The sequence below is a fragment of the Scyliorhinus torazame genome, chromosome 16, assembly GCF_047496885.1.
Source record: "Scyliorhinus torazame isolate Kashiwa2021f chromosome 16, sScyTor2.1, whole genome shotgun sequence".
Classification (NCBI taxonomy): domain Eukaryota; kingdom Metazoa; phylum Chordata; class Chondrichthyes; order Carcharhiniformes; family Scyliorhinidae; genus Scyliorhinus; species Scyliorhinus torazame.
In genome coordinates this window covers 151,636,971-151,654,304 of record NC_092722.1, presented here as the reverse complement: position 1 = coordinate 151,654,304, position 17,334 = coordinate 151,636,971, and the positions used below count along the sequence as shown (strand labels likewise).

At 50.6% G+C, this 17,334-nt stretch overlaps 2 protein-coding genes across 2 annotated transcripts in view; one reads left to right on the top strand and one right to left on the bottom strand.

Annotated features, from left to right (window-relative positions):
- Positions 1–13,353, bottom strand: part of dhx32a (DEAH (Asp-Glu-Ala-His) box polypeptide 32a) — an 81,537-nt gene extending 68,184 nt beyond the window's left edge. Inside the window, exon 1 of the mRNA XM_072479214.1 lies at positions 13,266–13,353. The gene's annotated coding sequence lies outside the window, so the exon portion shown is untranslated. The remainder of the gene's footprint in view (positions 1–13,265) is intronic.
- The window catches only part of fank1 (fibronectin type III and ankyrin repeat domains 1), a 77,487-nt gene continuing 72,581 nt past the window's right edge, over positions 12,429–17,334 (top strand). Inside the window, 2 exon segments of the mRNA XM_072477620.1 lie at positions 12,429–12,497; positions 12,858–13,033. Of these exon segments, the coding sequence (XP_072333721.1) occupies positions 12,429–12,497; positions 12,858–13,033 (245 nt within the window).

The following is a 17,334-nucleotide window of genomic DNA, read 5'->3' as shown; positions in this document are numbered from 1 at the left end:
TACAATTATGGACACGTGGGTTTTTAAACACAAAACACTGTTTATTCCATGAACTCAACTTAACATCTTAAATAAACATTGGCTCTCTTAACACCCCTTACTTCAAAGATAACTCAGAAAATATTGCAACAGTAAATAACTCCTTAAAATGTTCCTTCAAACTTCCAAGAGACTTAACACCTTTAAACAGTATCACATCAGGTTAAAGGATATATATTTTTTCTGTAGAATGGTAGAGATATATTAGCTTGGGTGACTTCAGCTCCAGCACCTTGCTTTCTTCCTGCAAACTCTCTGGAAACACACAGACACACCCCAAGCTGCTTTCTCAAACCTGGCTTTCTCCCTTCAAGCACTCACAGCAAACCAGAACTTCTCAAGCTGCTGTCTCAAACTGGCTTTCTACTTTTAAACTGCTCACAGCAAAACAGTCAGGCACTTTTAAACTGCTCTCAGCAAAACCAGCCATGCACGTTTTAAATTGCAAAACCAAACTGCAAAATGGCTGACCTGAGCTGAGCTCCACCCACTCTATGACATCACTGTTTTCTTAAAGGTACATTGCTTAAACATCCATGTCTTAAAGGCACTCTTGCATGACACCACCTACATCCATAGCGATCGGGGATCCTCGTTCATGGGCGATGAGCTGCGTCAGTTCCTGCTCAGCAAGAGCATCGCCTCGAGCAGGACGACCAGCTACAACCCCCGGGGAAGTGGGCAGGTGGTGAAGGAGAACGGGACGGTCTGGAAGGCCGTCCTGCTGGCCCTGCGGTCAAAAAATCTCCCGGTCTCCCGCTGGCAGGAGGTCCTCCTCGACACGCTCCACTCCATCCACTCGCTCCTCTGCACCGCCACCAATGAGACCCCTCACGAACGTGTGTTTGCCTTCCCCAGGAGGTCCACCTCCGGGGTCTCGCTCCCAACATGGCTGACAGTTCCTGGACCCGTCCTCCTCTGGACGCCTATGCGGAGCCATAAATCGGACCGCTTGGTCGAAAAAGTCCACCTCTTACATGCAAACCCGCAGTACGCCTACGTGGCACACCCCGACGGGCGCCAAGACACAGTCTCCCTCCGGGACCTGGCACCCGCTGGGTCCCCACCCACGACCCCCGACCTGACACCGCCCCCCCCCCCCCCACTCCCAGTTGACTCATTCACCCCTGCGCCACCCACCCTCCCTCCAGCGAACCTCACCGCAGCCCCCACCCCAGCGGGATCCGTCCTCCCACTGGATTCACTCAGGGGTGACGAAGACGAGGACAACACGCTCCCGGAGCTGCAGGTGACCACGTCGGCGCCCACATCACCACCGGGACTGAGGCGATCGCGGCGGAGGGTCAAAGCCCCGACAGACTTTTTTTTAAAAATGTATTTTATTGACATTTTTCAAACAGAGATTTTCCGTTTTTACAACTTAATAAAGGGATATGCATTAAATGTTATTTAAATAATATATTAAACTAACAACAAATGAAAAAAAAAAGGAGAAATAAACAAAGAGCAAAAATCAACAACTGGCAAAAAACAAAAACACAGGATAATACCCCCGCACCCCCCCCCCCCCCCCCTGGGTTGCTGCTGCTGTCTTTTCTGTTTTTCCATTATCGTTCCGCGAGATAGTCAAGGAACGGTTGCCACCGCCTGGTGAACCCCTGAGCCGATCCTCTTAACGCATATTTTATTCGCTCCAGTCTTATGAACCCTGCCATGTCGTTTATCCAGGCTTCCAAGCCCGGGGGCTTCGCTTCTTTCCACATGAGTAGAATCCTTCGCCGGGCTACTAGGGACGCAAAGGCCAGAACGTCGGCCTCTTTCGTCTCCTGCACTCCCGGTTCTTCTGCAACCCCAAATATAGCTAACCCCCAGGTTGGTTTGACCCGGACTCCCACCACCTTTGAGACCACTCTTGCCACACCCTCCCAGAACTCATGCAGTGCCGGACACGACCAGAACATGTGGGTGTGGTTCGCAGAGCTTCCCGAGCACCTCCCACACTTATCCTCCACCCCAAAAAACCTGCTCAGTCTTGCTCCCGTCATATGCGCCCTGTGTAGAACCTTAAATTGAATTAGGCTAAGCCTGGCACATGAGGACGAGGAATTTATCCTGCTTAGGGCATCTGCCCACAGCCCCTCCTCAATCTCTTCCTCCAGCTCCTCTTCCCATTTTCCCTTCAGCTCCTCTACCATCATCTCCCCCTCGTCTCTCATCTCCCTGTATATTTCCGACACTTTACCTTCTCCAACCCATGCCCCCAAAATCACTCTATCCTGGATCCCTTGCGTTGGGAGCTGCGGAAATTCCCTCACCTGTTGCCTCGTAAATGCCCTCACTTGCATGAATCGGAAAGCATTCCCTGGTGGCAACTTATATTTTTCTTCCAATGCTCCCAAACTCGCAAACGTCCCGTCCACAAACAGGTCCTTCAGCTTCCTAATTCCTGCTCGCTGCCAACATTGAAATCCCCCATCTGTCCTCCCCGGGACGAACCTGTGGTTATTCCTTATCGGGGACCACACCGAGGCACCCGTCACTCCCCTGTGTCGTCTCCACTGCCCCCAGATCTTCAAGGTCGGCACCACCTTTTCGGGAGGCCCATTTAAACCTCTTACATTCCACGTGATCAGTCGGGTTGGGGGGCTATTCACCCCCCCCACCCTCGTCGACTAGCCATCCCCTTTTTTAAGCCAGCTCCTCACCCAGGTCCCACGCACCCGTCTGTCCCCCAGACGGCGCCCTCCCGTCCCGACCACCTCGTCTCGTATCAGCTCCCCTTTACCCTCAGCAGCAGCAACCCAGTTAATCCCCCTCCCCCCCCCCCCTCCGCTAGATTCCCCTCTGGCTTGATTGCTCCCCCCATATTGCTTCCGGGAGTCAGCTAACTCTGGCTGACCTCGGCTTCCCCCGTTTATCCTTTGACCTCCCTACGTGTGAGGCCCCTTTCCCTCCTGCGCTCTTTTTCCAACCTCAATTTCCATAGAGCCCCCGACAGACTTAATTTGTATTGTTTTCGTCCCTCCGCCGGACTTTTTTTTAACAGGGGGTGAATGTGGTAGACACCACTAGTGGTATATTTTATGTATTACGGCACTGCCCATATATTACAGGTACGACGGTAAATCCCCGCCTGCTGGCTCCACCCAGCAGGTGGCATTTAAAAGTGTATGCTCTCCTGCGCTGATTTCATTCTGGTTCCAGCTGCGGGAGGCACAACATCTTGTGCAATAAAGCCTCGGTTGTTTCACCATTCTCGTCTCGTGGTAATTGACGGTACATCAACTATTTCGAAAATACCTTTACTTCAGCACAGTGACGAAGATCACTTGGAGCTCAGGGGCGAAATTCTCCGGAAACGGCGCGATGTCCGCCGACTGGCGCCCAAAACAGCGCAAATCAGTCGGGCATCGCGCCGCCCCAAAGGTGCGGGATGCTCCGCATCTTTGGGGGCTGAGCCCCAACCTTAAGGGGCTAGGCCCACGCCGGATGAATTTCCGCCGCGCCAGCTGGCGGAAAAGGCCTTTGGTGCCCCGCCAGCTGGCGCGGAAATGACATCTCCGGGCGGCGCATGCGCGGGAGCGTCAGCGGCCGCTGACGGCATTCCCGCGCATGCGCAGTGGAGGGAGTCTCTTCCGCCTCCGCCATGGTGGAGACCGTGGCGAAGGCAGAAGGGAAAGAGTGCGCCCACGGCGCAGGCCCGCCTGTGGATCGGTGGGCCCCGATCGCGGGCCAGGCCACCGTGGGGGCACCCCCCGGGGCCAGATCGCCCCGCGCCCCCCCCAGGACCCCGGAGCCCGCCCGTGCCGCCTTGTCCCGCCGGTAAGGTTGGTGGTTTAATCTACGCCGACGGGACAGGCATTTTAGCGGTGGGACTTCGGCCCATCCGGGCCGGAGAATTGCGGGGGGTCGCCCGCCAACCGGCGGGGGCGCAATTCCCGCCCCCGCCGAATATCCGGTGGTGGAGAATTCGCCAACCGGCGGGGGTGGGATTCACGCCAGCCCTCGGCGATTCTCCGACCCGGCGGGGGGTCGGAGAATCTCGCCCCAGATTCCCCAAGTGTACTGTATACAGTTGCACCGCATATTAAACACGAACAGAATACAATGACAAAGCAGAACGCCGAACAGAGCGGGGGTTGGATTGTGTGGGGCGCCGTTGTTTGCAGAGGAGCTGGGATTTGTGTCTCCCGGGCAACAGAGGATTGGCGTCTGGAAAGAGAACGGAAAGAATAGAAAGCGAGATGTGGGAGAGAGAGAGAGAGAGAGCCATCACATAGCCTGAGCAGGCGAGTCAGCAGATTGGATTAGGCTGAGGGCAGCGAGCAGAGGGTAGGGAGAGGTTAACAGAGGGAGCAGGCAGGGGATCAGGCCGAGGAATATATTGGAAGAGCTGCAATTGCACACTTAACTTCAGGGGTTGGGAGAAGGGGGGTTGGGTGGAGCGGGGGCGGGGGCGGGGGGGGCATGAACTCCTGTTCGTCAATTGGAAAATAATCAATTAATTTATGGAAGGTAAGTTAAATTGATTGAGCATGACGTTTGACTATGAATAAATTTGCAGATTGAAAAAGTTGTATGCAATCCTGGTCCGCTGCATGTACAACAATTCTAGCAATAACAATTCTAGCACATGTGCGCAATGGTAACAGGGCACCTGTCTAATAAATTACCTCGAGAGTTTAATATGCTCACGAAAGGGTATGAAATATTAATTATACTGAATTCAAGTGCAACACTTATAGAGCACTTATATTTTAAATTATATAGAGTTACATAGAAACAAAACACTTGCTTAAAGGAGGGCCTTTTTACACCTACAGGATGTCCCCAAAAGATTCACATATGGTGGATTACTTCATGGACTTTAAAGACTTTTCTTAAAAAGAAAAATGCAGCAACCAATTTGCATGTGACAAGATTTCACAAAGAGGCCGGTCTTCACAAATCAATGAACGTGCAGCTGGTGTGTGACTATGAGCTGCCCATCATGCATGTCTGCGTCCGAAACATGGGCAGTGTGCATGACGCCTTCATCCTGGCATACTCGACGGTTCCTGATACCTTCCAACTGCATCCCCAGGTGAGGGGTTATCCGCTGCGGTCGAGGCTGATGACGCCTATCCGGAGGCCACAGACCGATAAGGAGACCCACTACAATGGCTCCCATGCCGCGACCAGGGGTGTGATCGAGCGGTGCTTCGGCATCCTGAAGATGCGTTCAGGTGCCTGGACTGCTCTGCAGGAGCCCTCCAGTGTAGCACTAGGAGGGTCTCCCACGTTGTGGTGGCCTGCTGCGTCCTCCACTACATCACGCAGCAGAGGGGTGACAAGCTGGAGAAGGGAGATGAACGCCAGGCCTCGTCCGACGAGGAGGATAATATAATCGCTTATTGTCACAAGTAGACTTCAATGAAGTTACTGTGAAAAGCCCCTAGTCGCCACATTCCGGCGCCTGTTCGGGGAGGCTGGTACGGGAATTGTACCCGCGCTGCTGGCGTTGTTCTGCATTGCAAACCAGCTATTTATCCCACTGTGCTAAACCAGCCCCTGGCAGGGGAGGGTGAGGATGGGCAGGAACTGGGGTCTGGGCAAGCAGAAGAAGACATACAATGTGTTCACCAGGGCCAGCACGCACATGCCACCCTAATTGCCTCCAGGTTCACGAACTAGGCGGGGGGCGGGTGGGGGCCTGGCCAGGGGCACGGAAACCAGCTCCCACCCTCCCATGACCACCCTCACTTGTGCCACCTCCCCCCCTTGTAACCCCCTTCGTGATTCCGACCTCCCTCACTACGGGGTGCGGACTCTGGGTTCGCAGTAACAGCTGATCTGGTGCATGGGATGGAGGCTGAAATTGATCTACTCTGGAATGCATCGTTTGACAATGTCTGACTCCTGCCACGGAAGTACTTTCCACCGTCTGCCTGGCTGTTCACTGTATGCGAACTGGCCACTCTATCACATGGTCCCATTGAACCCTTGGGGTGGCGGAGGTGAGAACGGTGGGGGAGGGTTTGGGGTGGAGAGGGATGGGAGTGGCGCGGGTACTGGGGCAGTGAGTGGTGGTTGAACTGGCGTCCCTGGCCTGCACCCACCCCAAGCCCCTGCCCATCACCCCTCTCCCCCCCCCCACCAACACCTCTCTGCAGCCAGCCCAGCCCATCCCTCACACCCTTCTGACAGAGCACCGAGGCTTGTTGCAATGTTTTGAACAGATGTTTATTGTGACCATTTCTGTACAGGTTTGTGTCCTAGCCCCTAACGCTATACTGTGCGTTGCACCCATGTCAATGAACCTTTCTGGCCTTACGGACCGTAACGCCACGTCTATGTGGATTCCCATGTGGTACATCGGGAATGGTGGCGTCCTCCTCTGGTTCCCGCTCTGTGACATGGGTCCCCTTTGGCGGCCATCTTCCTGTCCCTGAATGGTCTCAGATGTCCCAGGTAGTGTCATGCACCCTGTTCAGCCCGCTGCCTATCAGATGCACCAGGGACAGGAGGGGAAGGAGTTCGAGGTGCGGTGGTGTTCCGGCACCTCCCCTGCGGGAGTCACCGGCATGTGCCCCATCACCTCCTCCTCCCTCAGACTGCCCGATGACCCCCGGGCTACTCCTTCGGCCGGGGGAGCGATTAGAACCAATCCCTGAGGCCCCCCCATCTTGACACAAGGTCATGGAGCACAGGTCCTCTGATACTGTGCCACATTCACACAGTGACTGTGCCATGTCCCTCTGTGACTGGCTCAGGTCAGCCAGCCCCTTGGCAATGCTGCCAATGCCCTCAGCCATGACTCGCTTTGACTAGGCTAAGCTCTGGAGCACTGCTGCAATGTCCAGGTGACTCTGGTACATGGCTGCCTGTGACAGGATAGCCTTGTCTTGTGCCTTGGCCACCGTTCGCACAGAGTTTTCCAGGCCTTGGACATCCTGACCCAGAGAAGATACCTACGCCCCCGCGGATACCACCGGTGTTGATCTGGCTGGCACACATTGTTGGCACTGACTCCTGCCCCTGCAGCTTGTTGGACTCCTCCAACTGCACCTGCAGGCGCTGGATGGTTGCTGACAACCTCTCATGTCCTTAGCTTTGTGACTGCATCACTATCGATGGGACCACCCTTTCCAGAAGCTCAAAACTAGTCCCTGCGATCGTGCAGCCTCCACCTGATATATCGCAGCACGTGTGTGGTGTGCACCGGATAGTGCCCCAGGAGCCTCTCTGCTAAGGTGCCCAACTAAGGTAAGCGTCTCTGGGATGGTGGAGGGTGTTGAAGACAGCTGTGATGGGATGTCAGTATTATTGCCAGACTGGTATTCCGGGGTGTTTCAGGCTGACTTTTGGGGGCTTTCTTCAGTGTCTGTGTCCTCCTCATTGCTGGTATACGCACGGTGCTCACGGTCTCTGCCACCTGCGCCCACGCTCAGTCTGAAGTGGTGGGTGGCAGCCTCTCTCCCACCTGGAGAACAGGGCGGCCCGCCTCTCCTCACCGGCACCCACCAAACTCTCCTACTCCGCATCTGCAAACCGGAGTGCCACTCTCCGTGCTGCCATCTTGTTGGCTGGAATGAGTGTGTGTGGGGAGCGGAGTGCTAATATGCGACTGTAGCTTGTCAGCCTCTCGAGTATCAATCCCGACCCCGGCGAATCGGACACCGTTTTTCATTGGAATCGCTCGTGTTCTACGTAGCGCCGGTGCTAACCCATTAATGGCTCAAGTATTGCTCCGGGGCAGGCGCCAATTTAGGTGTCGTAGAAGTCCACCGATTCAATCTCAGCATCAACACTTTGTTCTTGAAAGAGAGAATCCCACCCCTTTGCTTTCTTTCAAAAGAAACCCTCAATTTCTTAAGCCTTTGCATAACTAAAACCTCTGATTCTTGGCATAACTTTAGTGAGACCTCGCATACCTTTTTTCATTGCTTTAACTTTCGTCCGATGAGAGTAAATAAAGGCCATTCTCCCTGTGTCTGCACGGGTCTCACCACCACAACCCAAAGATGGGTAGGGTAGGTGGATTGGCCAAGCTAACTTGCCCCTCCATTGGAAAAAATGTGAAAAAGGTATATAAAGGCCGATATTCTCCGACTGTTGCGATTCACTTTTTTGCAGAGGAGCTGGGATTTGTGTCTCCCGGGCAACAGAGGATTGGCGTCTGGAAAGAGAACGGAAAGAATAGAAAGCGAGATGTGGGAGAGAGAGAGAGAGAGCCATCACATAGCCTGAGCAGGGGAGTCAGCACCTGTGGGTGCCTTGGTGGTGAGGGGTGGCTTCAATGGAAATTCACATTGCCAAGCGGTGGGAAAATAGAATTTCGCCTTCAGCGAATGGCGCGCCGCCAAGAAACAGGTGGCTGGGGAACAGGAGAATCCAGTTTCTATATTCAGAGAGAATCAGTTAAAGAGGGAGTTCCCCCAGTGGTTTGGTGGACAAATGACCAATAAATATGGTGCTGAGCCGCAATGAAGATCCAAGTTCAGGCTCTGTCTGTTCTGAGTTAACTGACCTCAAGTTGATTGTACTAAAGATACAGTTGACTTTGAGAAAAGGTGGGCGATGTTTGTGACTGTGTTTGAGGAGCTGTTCTTTGCAGGGGTATGTGTGGGGGCGGGGGGGGGGGGGTGCGGTGGAGGCGGTGGAGGGTGGGGGGAGGGTGAAAAGGGGGAAAAAGTTGTACAGACTGTATAGTTGATGCTGGGAAGTAAGTTTCCCGGGGTGTTTATGGGTTGTAACCTGTTTTGATACACGTTGGTAATGAAATACATTAAAAAAAAGATACAGTTGACTTCAGTGTCCATAGATTGGCTAGGGACAGCAGACACCATTCTGGGATCCTACTTCTCATTGTTATCTTGTTATTCTTGCTGACAACTTCATATGTGCGGATGTTAGATGAGGACAGTTAAAATCCCCAAAGGACAGAATTAGTTTGGATACGCTCGATGATTCTGCCCAGTTCTAGGTTTAACCCCGGAGGGTTTGCAGGCAAGTGGGGAATAATGCAAATAGACAATTAACTGGAATCTGACCCAGCAATCAGGCTTCAAAAGCCTTGCACGAGTTTCCCAACCCGTATGCAGTTCGCCAGGTTCAGCCTGGTGAGATGGAGAACATGGTGACATAATAGTAATATCACTGGACTAATAATCCAGAGGCCCAAGCCTGCTCTGGGGGCACGGGTTCATATCCTATCACAGTAGCTGACGGAATTTTAATTCAATTAATACATCTAGAATTAAACACGTTTAATGTGATTCACAGAAGGATTAGAGGGGATATTAGGAAAAGCTTTTCCACCCAGAGAGTGGTCAGTGTCTGGAATTTGCTGCCCAGTTTGGTAGTTGAGGCAGAAACCCTTAATTCACGAAAGCTACTTGGATCTACACTTGAAGGTTTGTAACCTGGAAGGCTACACGTCGTGTACTGGATGGTGAGTGGGCGGCTAGTTATTTTTCAGCTGGCGCAGATACAATTGGCGGAATTCTATGGAAAGCTAGTCTCAGTGACGGTGACCATGAAACTGTCATCAATTGTTGTAAAAACCCATTAATATCCTTTATGGAAGAAAATCTGCCATCCTTACCAAGTCTGGCCTACAGTGATTTCAGACCCACAGCAATGTGGTTGACTCTTAATTGCCCTCTTGTTAGGAAACTAAAGGTAGTTTTAAGGGATTTATATTTGTTTTGGTAAACATTAGAATTAAGGTATAGTTTTAAGTGGGTTTAATTGAATATTTCTGTGCCCAGAAGGGTAAAACCTATAGTTGGATTCATGCTGGACAAAGGTATTTGTACATGTGGGGGTTGGTTAAGTTTGAACTGTGATTTTATTGTGCTTTTAGAGGTTTGCAGTGTGAAGAGTAAATAAAAGCCTAGAGAAAGATAAGCCATTGCTCAGAAGCTTAGAAAGGTGGAGAAGCTTTTAAGTTTTAGTTTAGCTAATTTGATTGCAGTTGAAGATAGGAGTGAGAGAGAAGGCAGCTCTCACAGCTTTGCTAGAAGCAGTTGGTTTATAAGGTTAGAGAGGGAGCATCTCTCTCAGCTTTGCCAGAAGAAACGTCATACTGTGGAGTAATGGTTAAGAAAACAAGTGCAGAGATCTGAAGAGCAGCTGGTTAAGGAAATTAGAGAAATTAAGAAACGTGTCCAAGAAGTCTGGAGTTTAGTCACCAGCGACCAAGGTATTGTTTAGAAAAATTCAAGGAAGAGTAAACAAAGTGTTCTGAGGTAAAGAAATATAATGGGCTGGATTATCCATTTGGGAGACTATGTGCTAACGCTGGCATGGGAACATTGGTGTTTTACACCTGACAAAATGGGGCAAAACCTCCACCGATCCTCTGTCTGGTGGGGGGCTAGCAGGCATGCTGCATAGAGCCCCTGGGGGCTCTAGCTGCAGATACAGCCAGAGAATTGTTGGGTCCGTGGCCAAGCATGCGCACAGCGACGGCCTGCAGCGGCCGTGCCGTGCAACATAGCACCAGCCGCGTGTGGACCTGGCCTGCCAAATAGTGCCCCTCTTTGACCACCTCGCCATCCCCGGACCACCCCCCAGCAGTGCCCCAACCCCTGCCAAAGCCTCCCCCCCCCAGACTGTGGCGGCACTGGACTTAGTCTGCAGCCGGCACGCCGGGTTCCTGAAAAAAAAGCACACATGCCCCACGCCATCGGGAACTTGGCCTATCGGGGGCGGAGCATCAGGAGAGGGCCTCAGGTGACGTCCTGAGGCCGTCTCAACAGTGTGCGACGTATTCTGTGAGTATGCCGATTTGGAAGGGGGCGGAGCATCGCAAAAGTGGCACCACCCCCAATTTCTGCACCAACGGGGATTCTCCAGCCGATCGCCGAACGCGATTTCAGCGTCATGAGTCCGGAGAATCCTGCCCAAAAACTCAGGAGGCCTGAGAAGATGAATCAAAACTGTAGTTATTTTCACCCAAAAGAAAAGGTCGCAGCACGGCAGACAGCATATAGGTCCCAACCAGGACTACCGATTATGCCTTTTAAGGGTTGATATTATGATCCCCAGCTGGTGGGCCCCACCTAATAGCGGGGATGCTCCTATTCCATGAGTCCCATGGGGAAATCAATTGGGTCTTGTGAGGTTTATTACATCACTCCCCATGACGTCTGAAAGTTCCTCGGGCTCCTTCACCACTTTGCCCGTGATTGTGCTCCCAACATCTGTGCGACTGGGGGGGTGTACCGAGACAGGGAGAGTTATTTTCACGCCAACCAGTGGAGGAATCTTGTCGGGGGTCCATCTCTGACCATACTGTCCTCCAAAAGTATTGAGGATTCTGTATCCATATCTAATGCTGAATCGTCCATCTCAGGGTGACCTGGGCCTAGGACCCTAGGTCGTAACACCGCCGCGGTCCGATAATTAAAAACAAAACGTGCCAGTTTTGTTTCAGTTGACCCCATAGTTGGTTTTTTCATGCCCCTCTTAAAAGTTTCCGCTGCCCGCTCAGCCAGAACGTTCGGAGAAGGCGTAGTTTGAATGTGCTTCACCCCATTTGTCTGCACAAACCCCTGAAATTCCTCACTTGTCAAAGGGGTATTGTTACCGATGACATGTCCCTCTGGGATATCGTGGGTGATGAATAGTTGGCAAAGTTTCTCTATAGTGACTCATGAAATGGTGGAAGGCACCAGGTACACATCCATCCACTTTGAGTGGGCATCGACCAGCAGCAGAAACATTGCCCCCAGGAAGGGCCCAGCTAAGGTGATGTGCAAATGCACCCAAGGTGCCCTGGCCACTCCCATGGGTGGAGCAACACTGATGGCAGGAGCTTTTAATGTTCGTGGCATGCTGCACGCCACTGCGCAATCCTCTCAATATTGCCATCGAGCCCTGGCCACCACACCTAGTTCTGGCATTATATACCTGGGATTCCGGTTTGACAAAGACAGGTTGCACACAATAGAGGAGGAAGTCTGAGCCATCAAGCGGGCTCCAACGCCCAAGAACACGACAGAGCTTAGGTTGTTCCTCGGGCTCGTTACTTATTACAGAAAATTTATTCCAAACCTGGCAACCATGCTGGCTCCTGAAGAAGCCCCAAAAAGGGCATGGGAGGTTTCACAAGAAGAGGCAGAAGAGACATTTGCCTGCACCACCTATTATCCCCAGGCTACTGATGCATTATGACCGTCAAAACCACTGTTTCACACATGCGACACCTCCCATATGATACGTGGACAGTGTTATCCCATCAGTGGGATGATGGGCCAGAGTGGCCGATAGCCTACACAAGACCTCTTTACAGGTGGACACCTACTTCTGAGAATCTAGGGCAGACTTCTTCAAGATTGTCCAGGTGCTCCTTCTTGGTGGCCCCTGTAATAAACATGTCGTCCAGGTAAGCAGTCACCCTGGGGAACCCTCGAAGAATGCCTTCTATTACCTCCCGAAAAATGGCTCTTGCGGACGACACCCCAAATGGCTACGAATTTTCTGGACACTGTGTCCATCCCCAGCTGAAGGTATGCATGGCTCATGTCCAGCTTTGTGAAAGAATGGCCCCAGCCAACTTCACACATATTGGCCTTCTGCATGTGGCATGAGGTGCCTGTCCAAATGTGTCAGGTGACTCATGCAAAGTGTTGTGCCTGGCACAAAGCCCTATTTGGACTTCTCCCACAATGTGCCTGGCGCCCAGATTGGCACCGGGCGCAATGCAGTGGTAGAATCGTATTGTAATGTGGAGCATTCCTACAAAAAAGCCTCATCCACAGGGCAAAGGGAACCAGTACAAAATAATTCGCATAATTAGAACTGTGTTCACAGGATTTCTATAGGAGGCCTATGTACAATGCCACGACGTGTGATGTGTTTTTGTCTTTTTTAAGAAACTGGCCAAGCCTGACCCTCCAGTTGTGGGTAAAGTGACACATCACAGTATTGAACTTTACTGGAACATGCACGACCCTTTGCAAGGATATGGAGCATCTAAGCGAGAGCTATGTTTTTCAATTGAAGAGGTGGACATTAAAACACATGCATATGGAAAAATATACATGTAAGTACTTCAACTTTTAAATCCATTATTCCCCCTCTCTCCCATGACACTCTTGAAATATTGATATTGTACAGATTTTATGCTTCTCATTGGTAGAGATTCCATTTGGGTTTTTCAGACCAAAGTATTACTGTGGGATTTATGTTCAAATCAATATGCGATGTACAATAAAATGAAAGCTAAGAAACTGGTGAATATATTGTTTCACATGACCAATGTTTTTGTTCCTTACCGCTGTGTGATATCCAAGAATGCTTCCTCGTATATTGTTCCTGATTGTTTAATCTGTCCGTAACCCTATCTATAGTCCTTGTCTAGGAACACCCTTTATACCTTCACATACAGCTTTAGAATACAGTAAATTCATAAAAAATGTAGAATTGGAATTTCAAATGGTTCTGAAATAATGAAAAGTCAAAGTTAAGCCTTAAACGTTTCTGTCATACATCCATTTTGTTTTCCTTTCTTTGTGGCGTCATCAATGCAATATTGGAAGATGGAACACTGAGGTAGAATAAGCAGCTGTGCCATCATCAGGTTTAACAATGAGTGCCAATATGACCTAAATACACAATGAAGCTGACTCACTGCAAACTGACTCACTGATTGTCGGATACCTAAACACTATCTCAATTTATTTTGTTTCTTCGTTTAGAATAAATATTTTGCCACTATATGCTACACGCTTGAGAGCAGCCACCAGATCCCCAGCAGTTGTTAAATTCATTTTAGTCTCAGGGTCTATAGTTTTCACCCCCACGCCCCAGTCTCAGACGTGAAACTCTCTTCCCCCCCCCCCCCCCCCCCCACCCTGAATTTCAGAGTGTAAACTCTCCTCCCTCTGCCAAATCTCAGGGTCAAAGCTCACCCCCCATTCCCACCCCCCCACCCTGTCTCCCCACTCTCAGGGTCTAAACCCTCCCCCCCCCCCCTCCCCGCTCCAGTCTCAGAATCAAAAATCTTCCTTTCCAACTTTTCCTCCAATCTCAAAACTCCATAAATCTATCTATAGTCCTTGTCTAAGAACTCCATTTGTACCTTCACATACAGCTTTAGAATACAGTAAATCCTCCCTCCAGTCTCCAAACTCTTGCCCTCTTTCCTTCTGGTTTCCAAACTCTTCCGCACCCTCCTAGTCTCCAAACTTACTGACACCCCCCCCCCCCCCCCGCCCCACACCCACCCCACACCCACCCTCCAGCCTCCAAACTCTTCCTCTTCCCTCCACTCTCCAAACTCTTACCCTCCTTTTCAATTTCCAAATACTTAACCCCCTCTCCCTCTAGTCTCCAAGGTCTTACTCCCTCCCTCTTCATCCAGTCTTCAGGCCTCAGGCACCACCAAAATCCAGGCCCTGCTATTGCTGCTGAAATCCTAGGCCCAAGGAGTTGGTTTAGCACAGGGCATTCGGGTCTGGTTTAGCACAGGGCTAAATCGCTGGCTTTGAAAGCAGACCAAGGCAGGCCGGAAGCACGGTTCAATTCCCGTACCAGCCTCCCCAAACAGGCGTCGGAATGTGGTGACTAGGGGCTTTTCACAGTAACTTCATTTTGATGCCTACTTGTGACAATAAGCAATTTCATTTCATTTTCATTTTTCATTTCAATCCCCTCGAACATGGAACTCTGGGCCCTGCCAAACCTAGAACTGCACCCTCCTCCAGCTCTCTCCAATCGCACCCCCCCAGCCCTATCCCCTCCCCATACTACCCCACACACCACCAACTCTCTCCACCACAGCCATGAAATTCTCACCTCATTGCCGGTGCTGTCACTGCTCCCACACTGGCTGCAAAATTACACCAAGGCTGGCTTTACCATCACTTTTACTTCTAGCAGGCTCGGCAAACTGTTTGGGGGAGAAGATGTTGGGGAGGAGAGATAGAGAGAGAGAGGAGGGGTGTAGATAGGGGGACAGGGGAGAGAGGGTGACAAAAAGAGGGAGAGTGGATGAGAAGGAAGTGGGAGAGAAGGGGGGGAAAGAGATGGGAAGGGGAGGAGAGTGAAAGACAGGGAGAGTGAGAGGGCAAGGGGGAGAGAGAAGAGAGGACAGAGTAGAGACAGGAGAAAAGAAAGGGAGGGGAGAGAGTGGAAGGAGAATGGGGAAAAGGGGGAAGAGAGGGGAGGATGGGGAGTTTGAGAATGGAAGAAAATTGCTTCAGGATGGGGTGGGGTGGTGGGGGAAGTGGTAGTCACCACTGTTGTGTTATATTGTATATACTGCACTGCATACGAGGGTATTACGGTAAGGCCCCTGTACTACAGGTACGGGGGTAGATCCCTGCCTGCTGGCTCCGCCCAGTAGGCGGAGTATAAATGTGTGTGCTCTCCGAACTGCAGCCATTTCGGCAACAGCTGTAGGAGGCCACACATCTCTGTGTAATAAAGCCTCGATTACACTCTACTCTCGTCTCGTCGTAATTGATAGTGCATCAGGGGAGACACTTATTCCAGGGGGTGGATGGTGGAGGAGGGGGAAAAATTGCTTTGAGGGCGTGGTGCTAGTGGGGAAAACTGTTGCAATCTCTGGAGAGGCAGGTGGGGTGGTGGCATGGCTGCCCCTTTCCTAAATCCGATGGTTCCCGGAGAGACCAAAAATGTATCCAATTCAACATTAAGTATTCTCAAAAGTATGTAGAATGTAGAGCTGAGGCAGAAGATCAGCAAAGATTGTATTGAATGGGGGAGCAGGCTCAATATGACTTATGGTCTGCTCCTGCTCAAGTTTCCCCTAAATTCCAGTCGCTGTGTGTGTGGCCCATTTTTGCACTGTATTATCACTCTCATATTGTCAAGTAGTCACATGCACCAGTTTAACTGGACCGCTTCTTGAGAATGACCTGTTTGTCCCTTGTGTGATAAGTTCTGGACTGCCGCGCAGTTCTGCACCTATGCAGCGCAAAGGGAACATTGCTTCTGCTCCTATTTCTTCAGCTCTTTAGTGGGGTTCTCCATCGGCGGGATCCTCCACTTCACCGGCAGCACACCCATGCCTGTGGGTTTCCCGCCGGCGTGGGGTGGTGGGAACCCCATTGATTAGCTGCGGGAATGGAGAATCCGTCCACCCAGACCTGACAGTCCACCTCCTGGCCACCTCCCGCTACTCCCCCTGGCCCTGGCAGAAGCCCCCCCGACCAGCGGCACAACTGACAGCAAACTATGGCAATGTTGGACACTTTCTGTATCCCCTCTCTCTCCCTCAGCAGCCACAGCATCTGTATCATGATTTTTAAAAGCACAAGTGAACCTCGCCAACGGGAATTCACCCCATTGGAGACGGAACATCACGGAGGCCCCGGAGAATACTGCTAATGATATGCCAATGGTGTTTACTGTACATGCGGAGTGGAGCGCATTGACGGTGCTATCGTGCCACCGCAGAATTGCAATTTGGCGTGAAGCCGGCGCCCACTATTATTTCATCGTAAAACTGATTCTCCACCCAATCGCATTTCCCTATTCCGGCATCAGCCGACTGAGAATCCCGCCCAAGATACTTGATCAGTTTCTTTGCCATTTCCTCATGATAATTTCTCCTGTCTCTGCTTCCAAGGGGCCAAAATTTACTTTAGCTACTCTCTTCCCTTTTATATACCTATAAAAGCTCTTACAATCTGTATTTATATTCCTTGCTAGTTTACTCATATATTCTATTTTTACCCCTTTTTATCAGCTTTTCATTGCCCTCTAATGGTTTCTAAAATACTTCCAATCCTCAGACTTACAACTTTTTTTTGCAACATTGTAAACCTCCTCATTTAATCTAATACCATCCTTAAATTGCTGAGTTAGCCACAGATGGGTCTTTCTTGTTCAGTTTTGTTTTTAAATGGAATCTATTTTTATTGAACATTTTGAATTGTTCCTTTAAATGTTTCCCACTGTTCATTTACCTCCATACCCTTTAGTCTATTTAGCAATTAACCATAGCTAGTTCTCCCCTCATACCTATGTAATTGGCTTTATTTAAGATTCTTGTTTGTGATTGGAATATGTCACTTTCAAACTTAACATGGAATTCAATGGTATTTTGATCACTATTTCCCAGAGGACATTTTACCATGACATTACTAATGGACTCCGTTTCACTACACAAGACTAGATCTAAGATAGCCTGATCCAAAGTCAGTTCCACAACATTTTGCTGAAGAAACTGTCACAAAAACATTAATCTTCAGGACCACTCTCCAATTTACTTGTTCCAGCCTATATGATGATTAAATTTCCCCCACAATTAAAATATTGCCTTTGTTACTTTTATGGATCCACACCATTACCGCAATTTTGGGTATGATCCCGGAT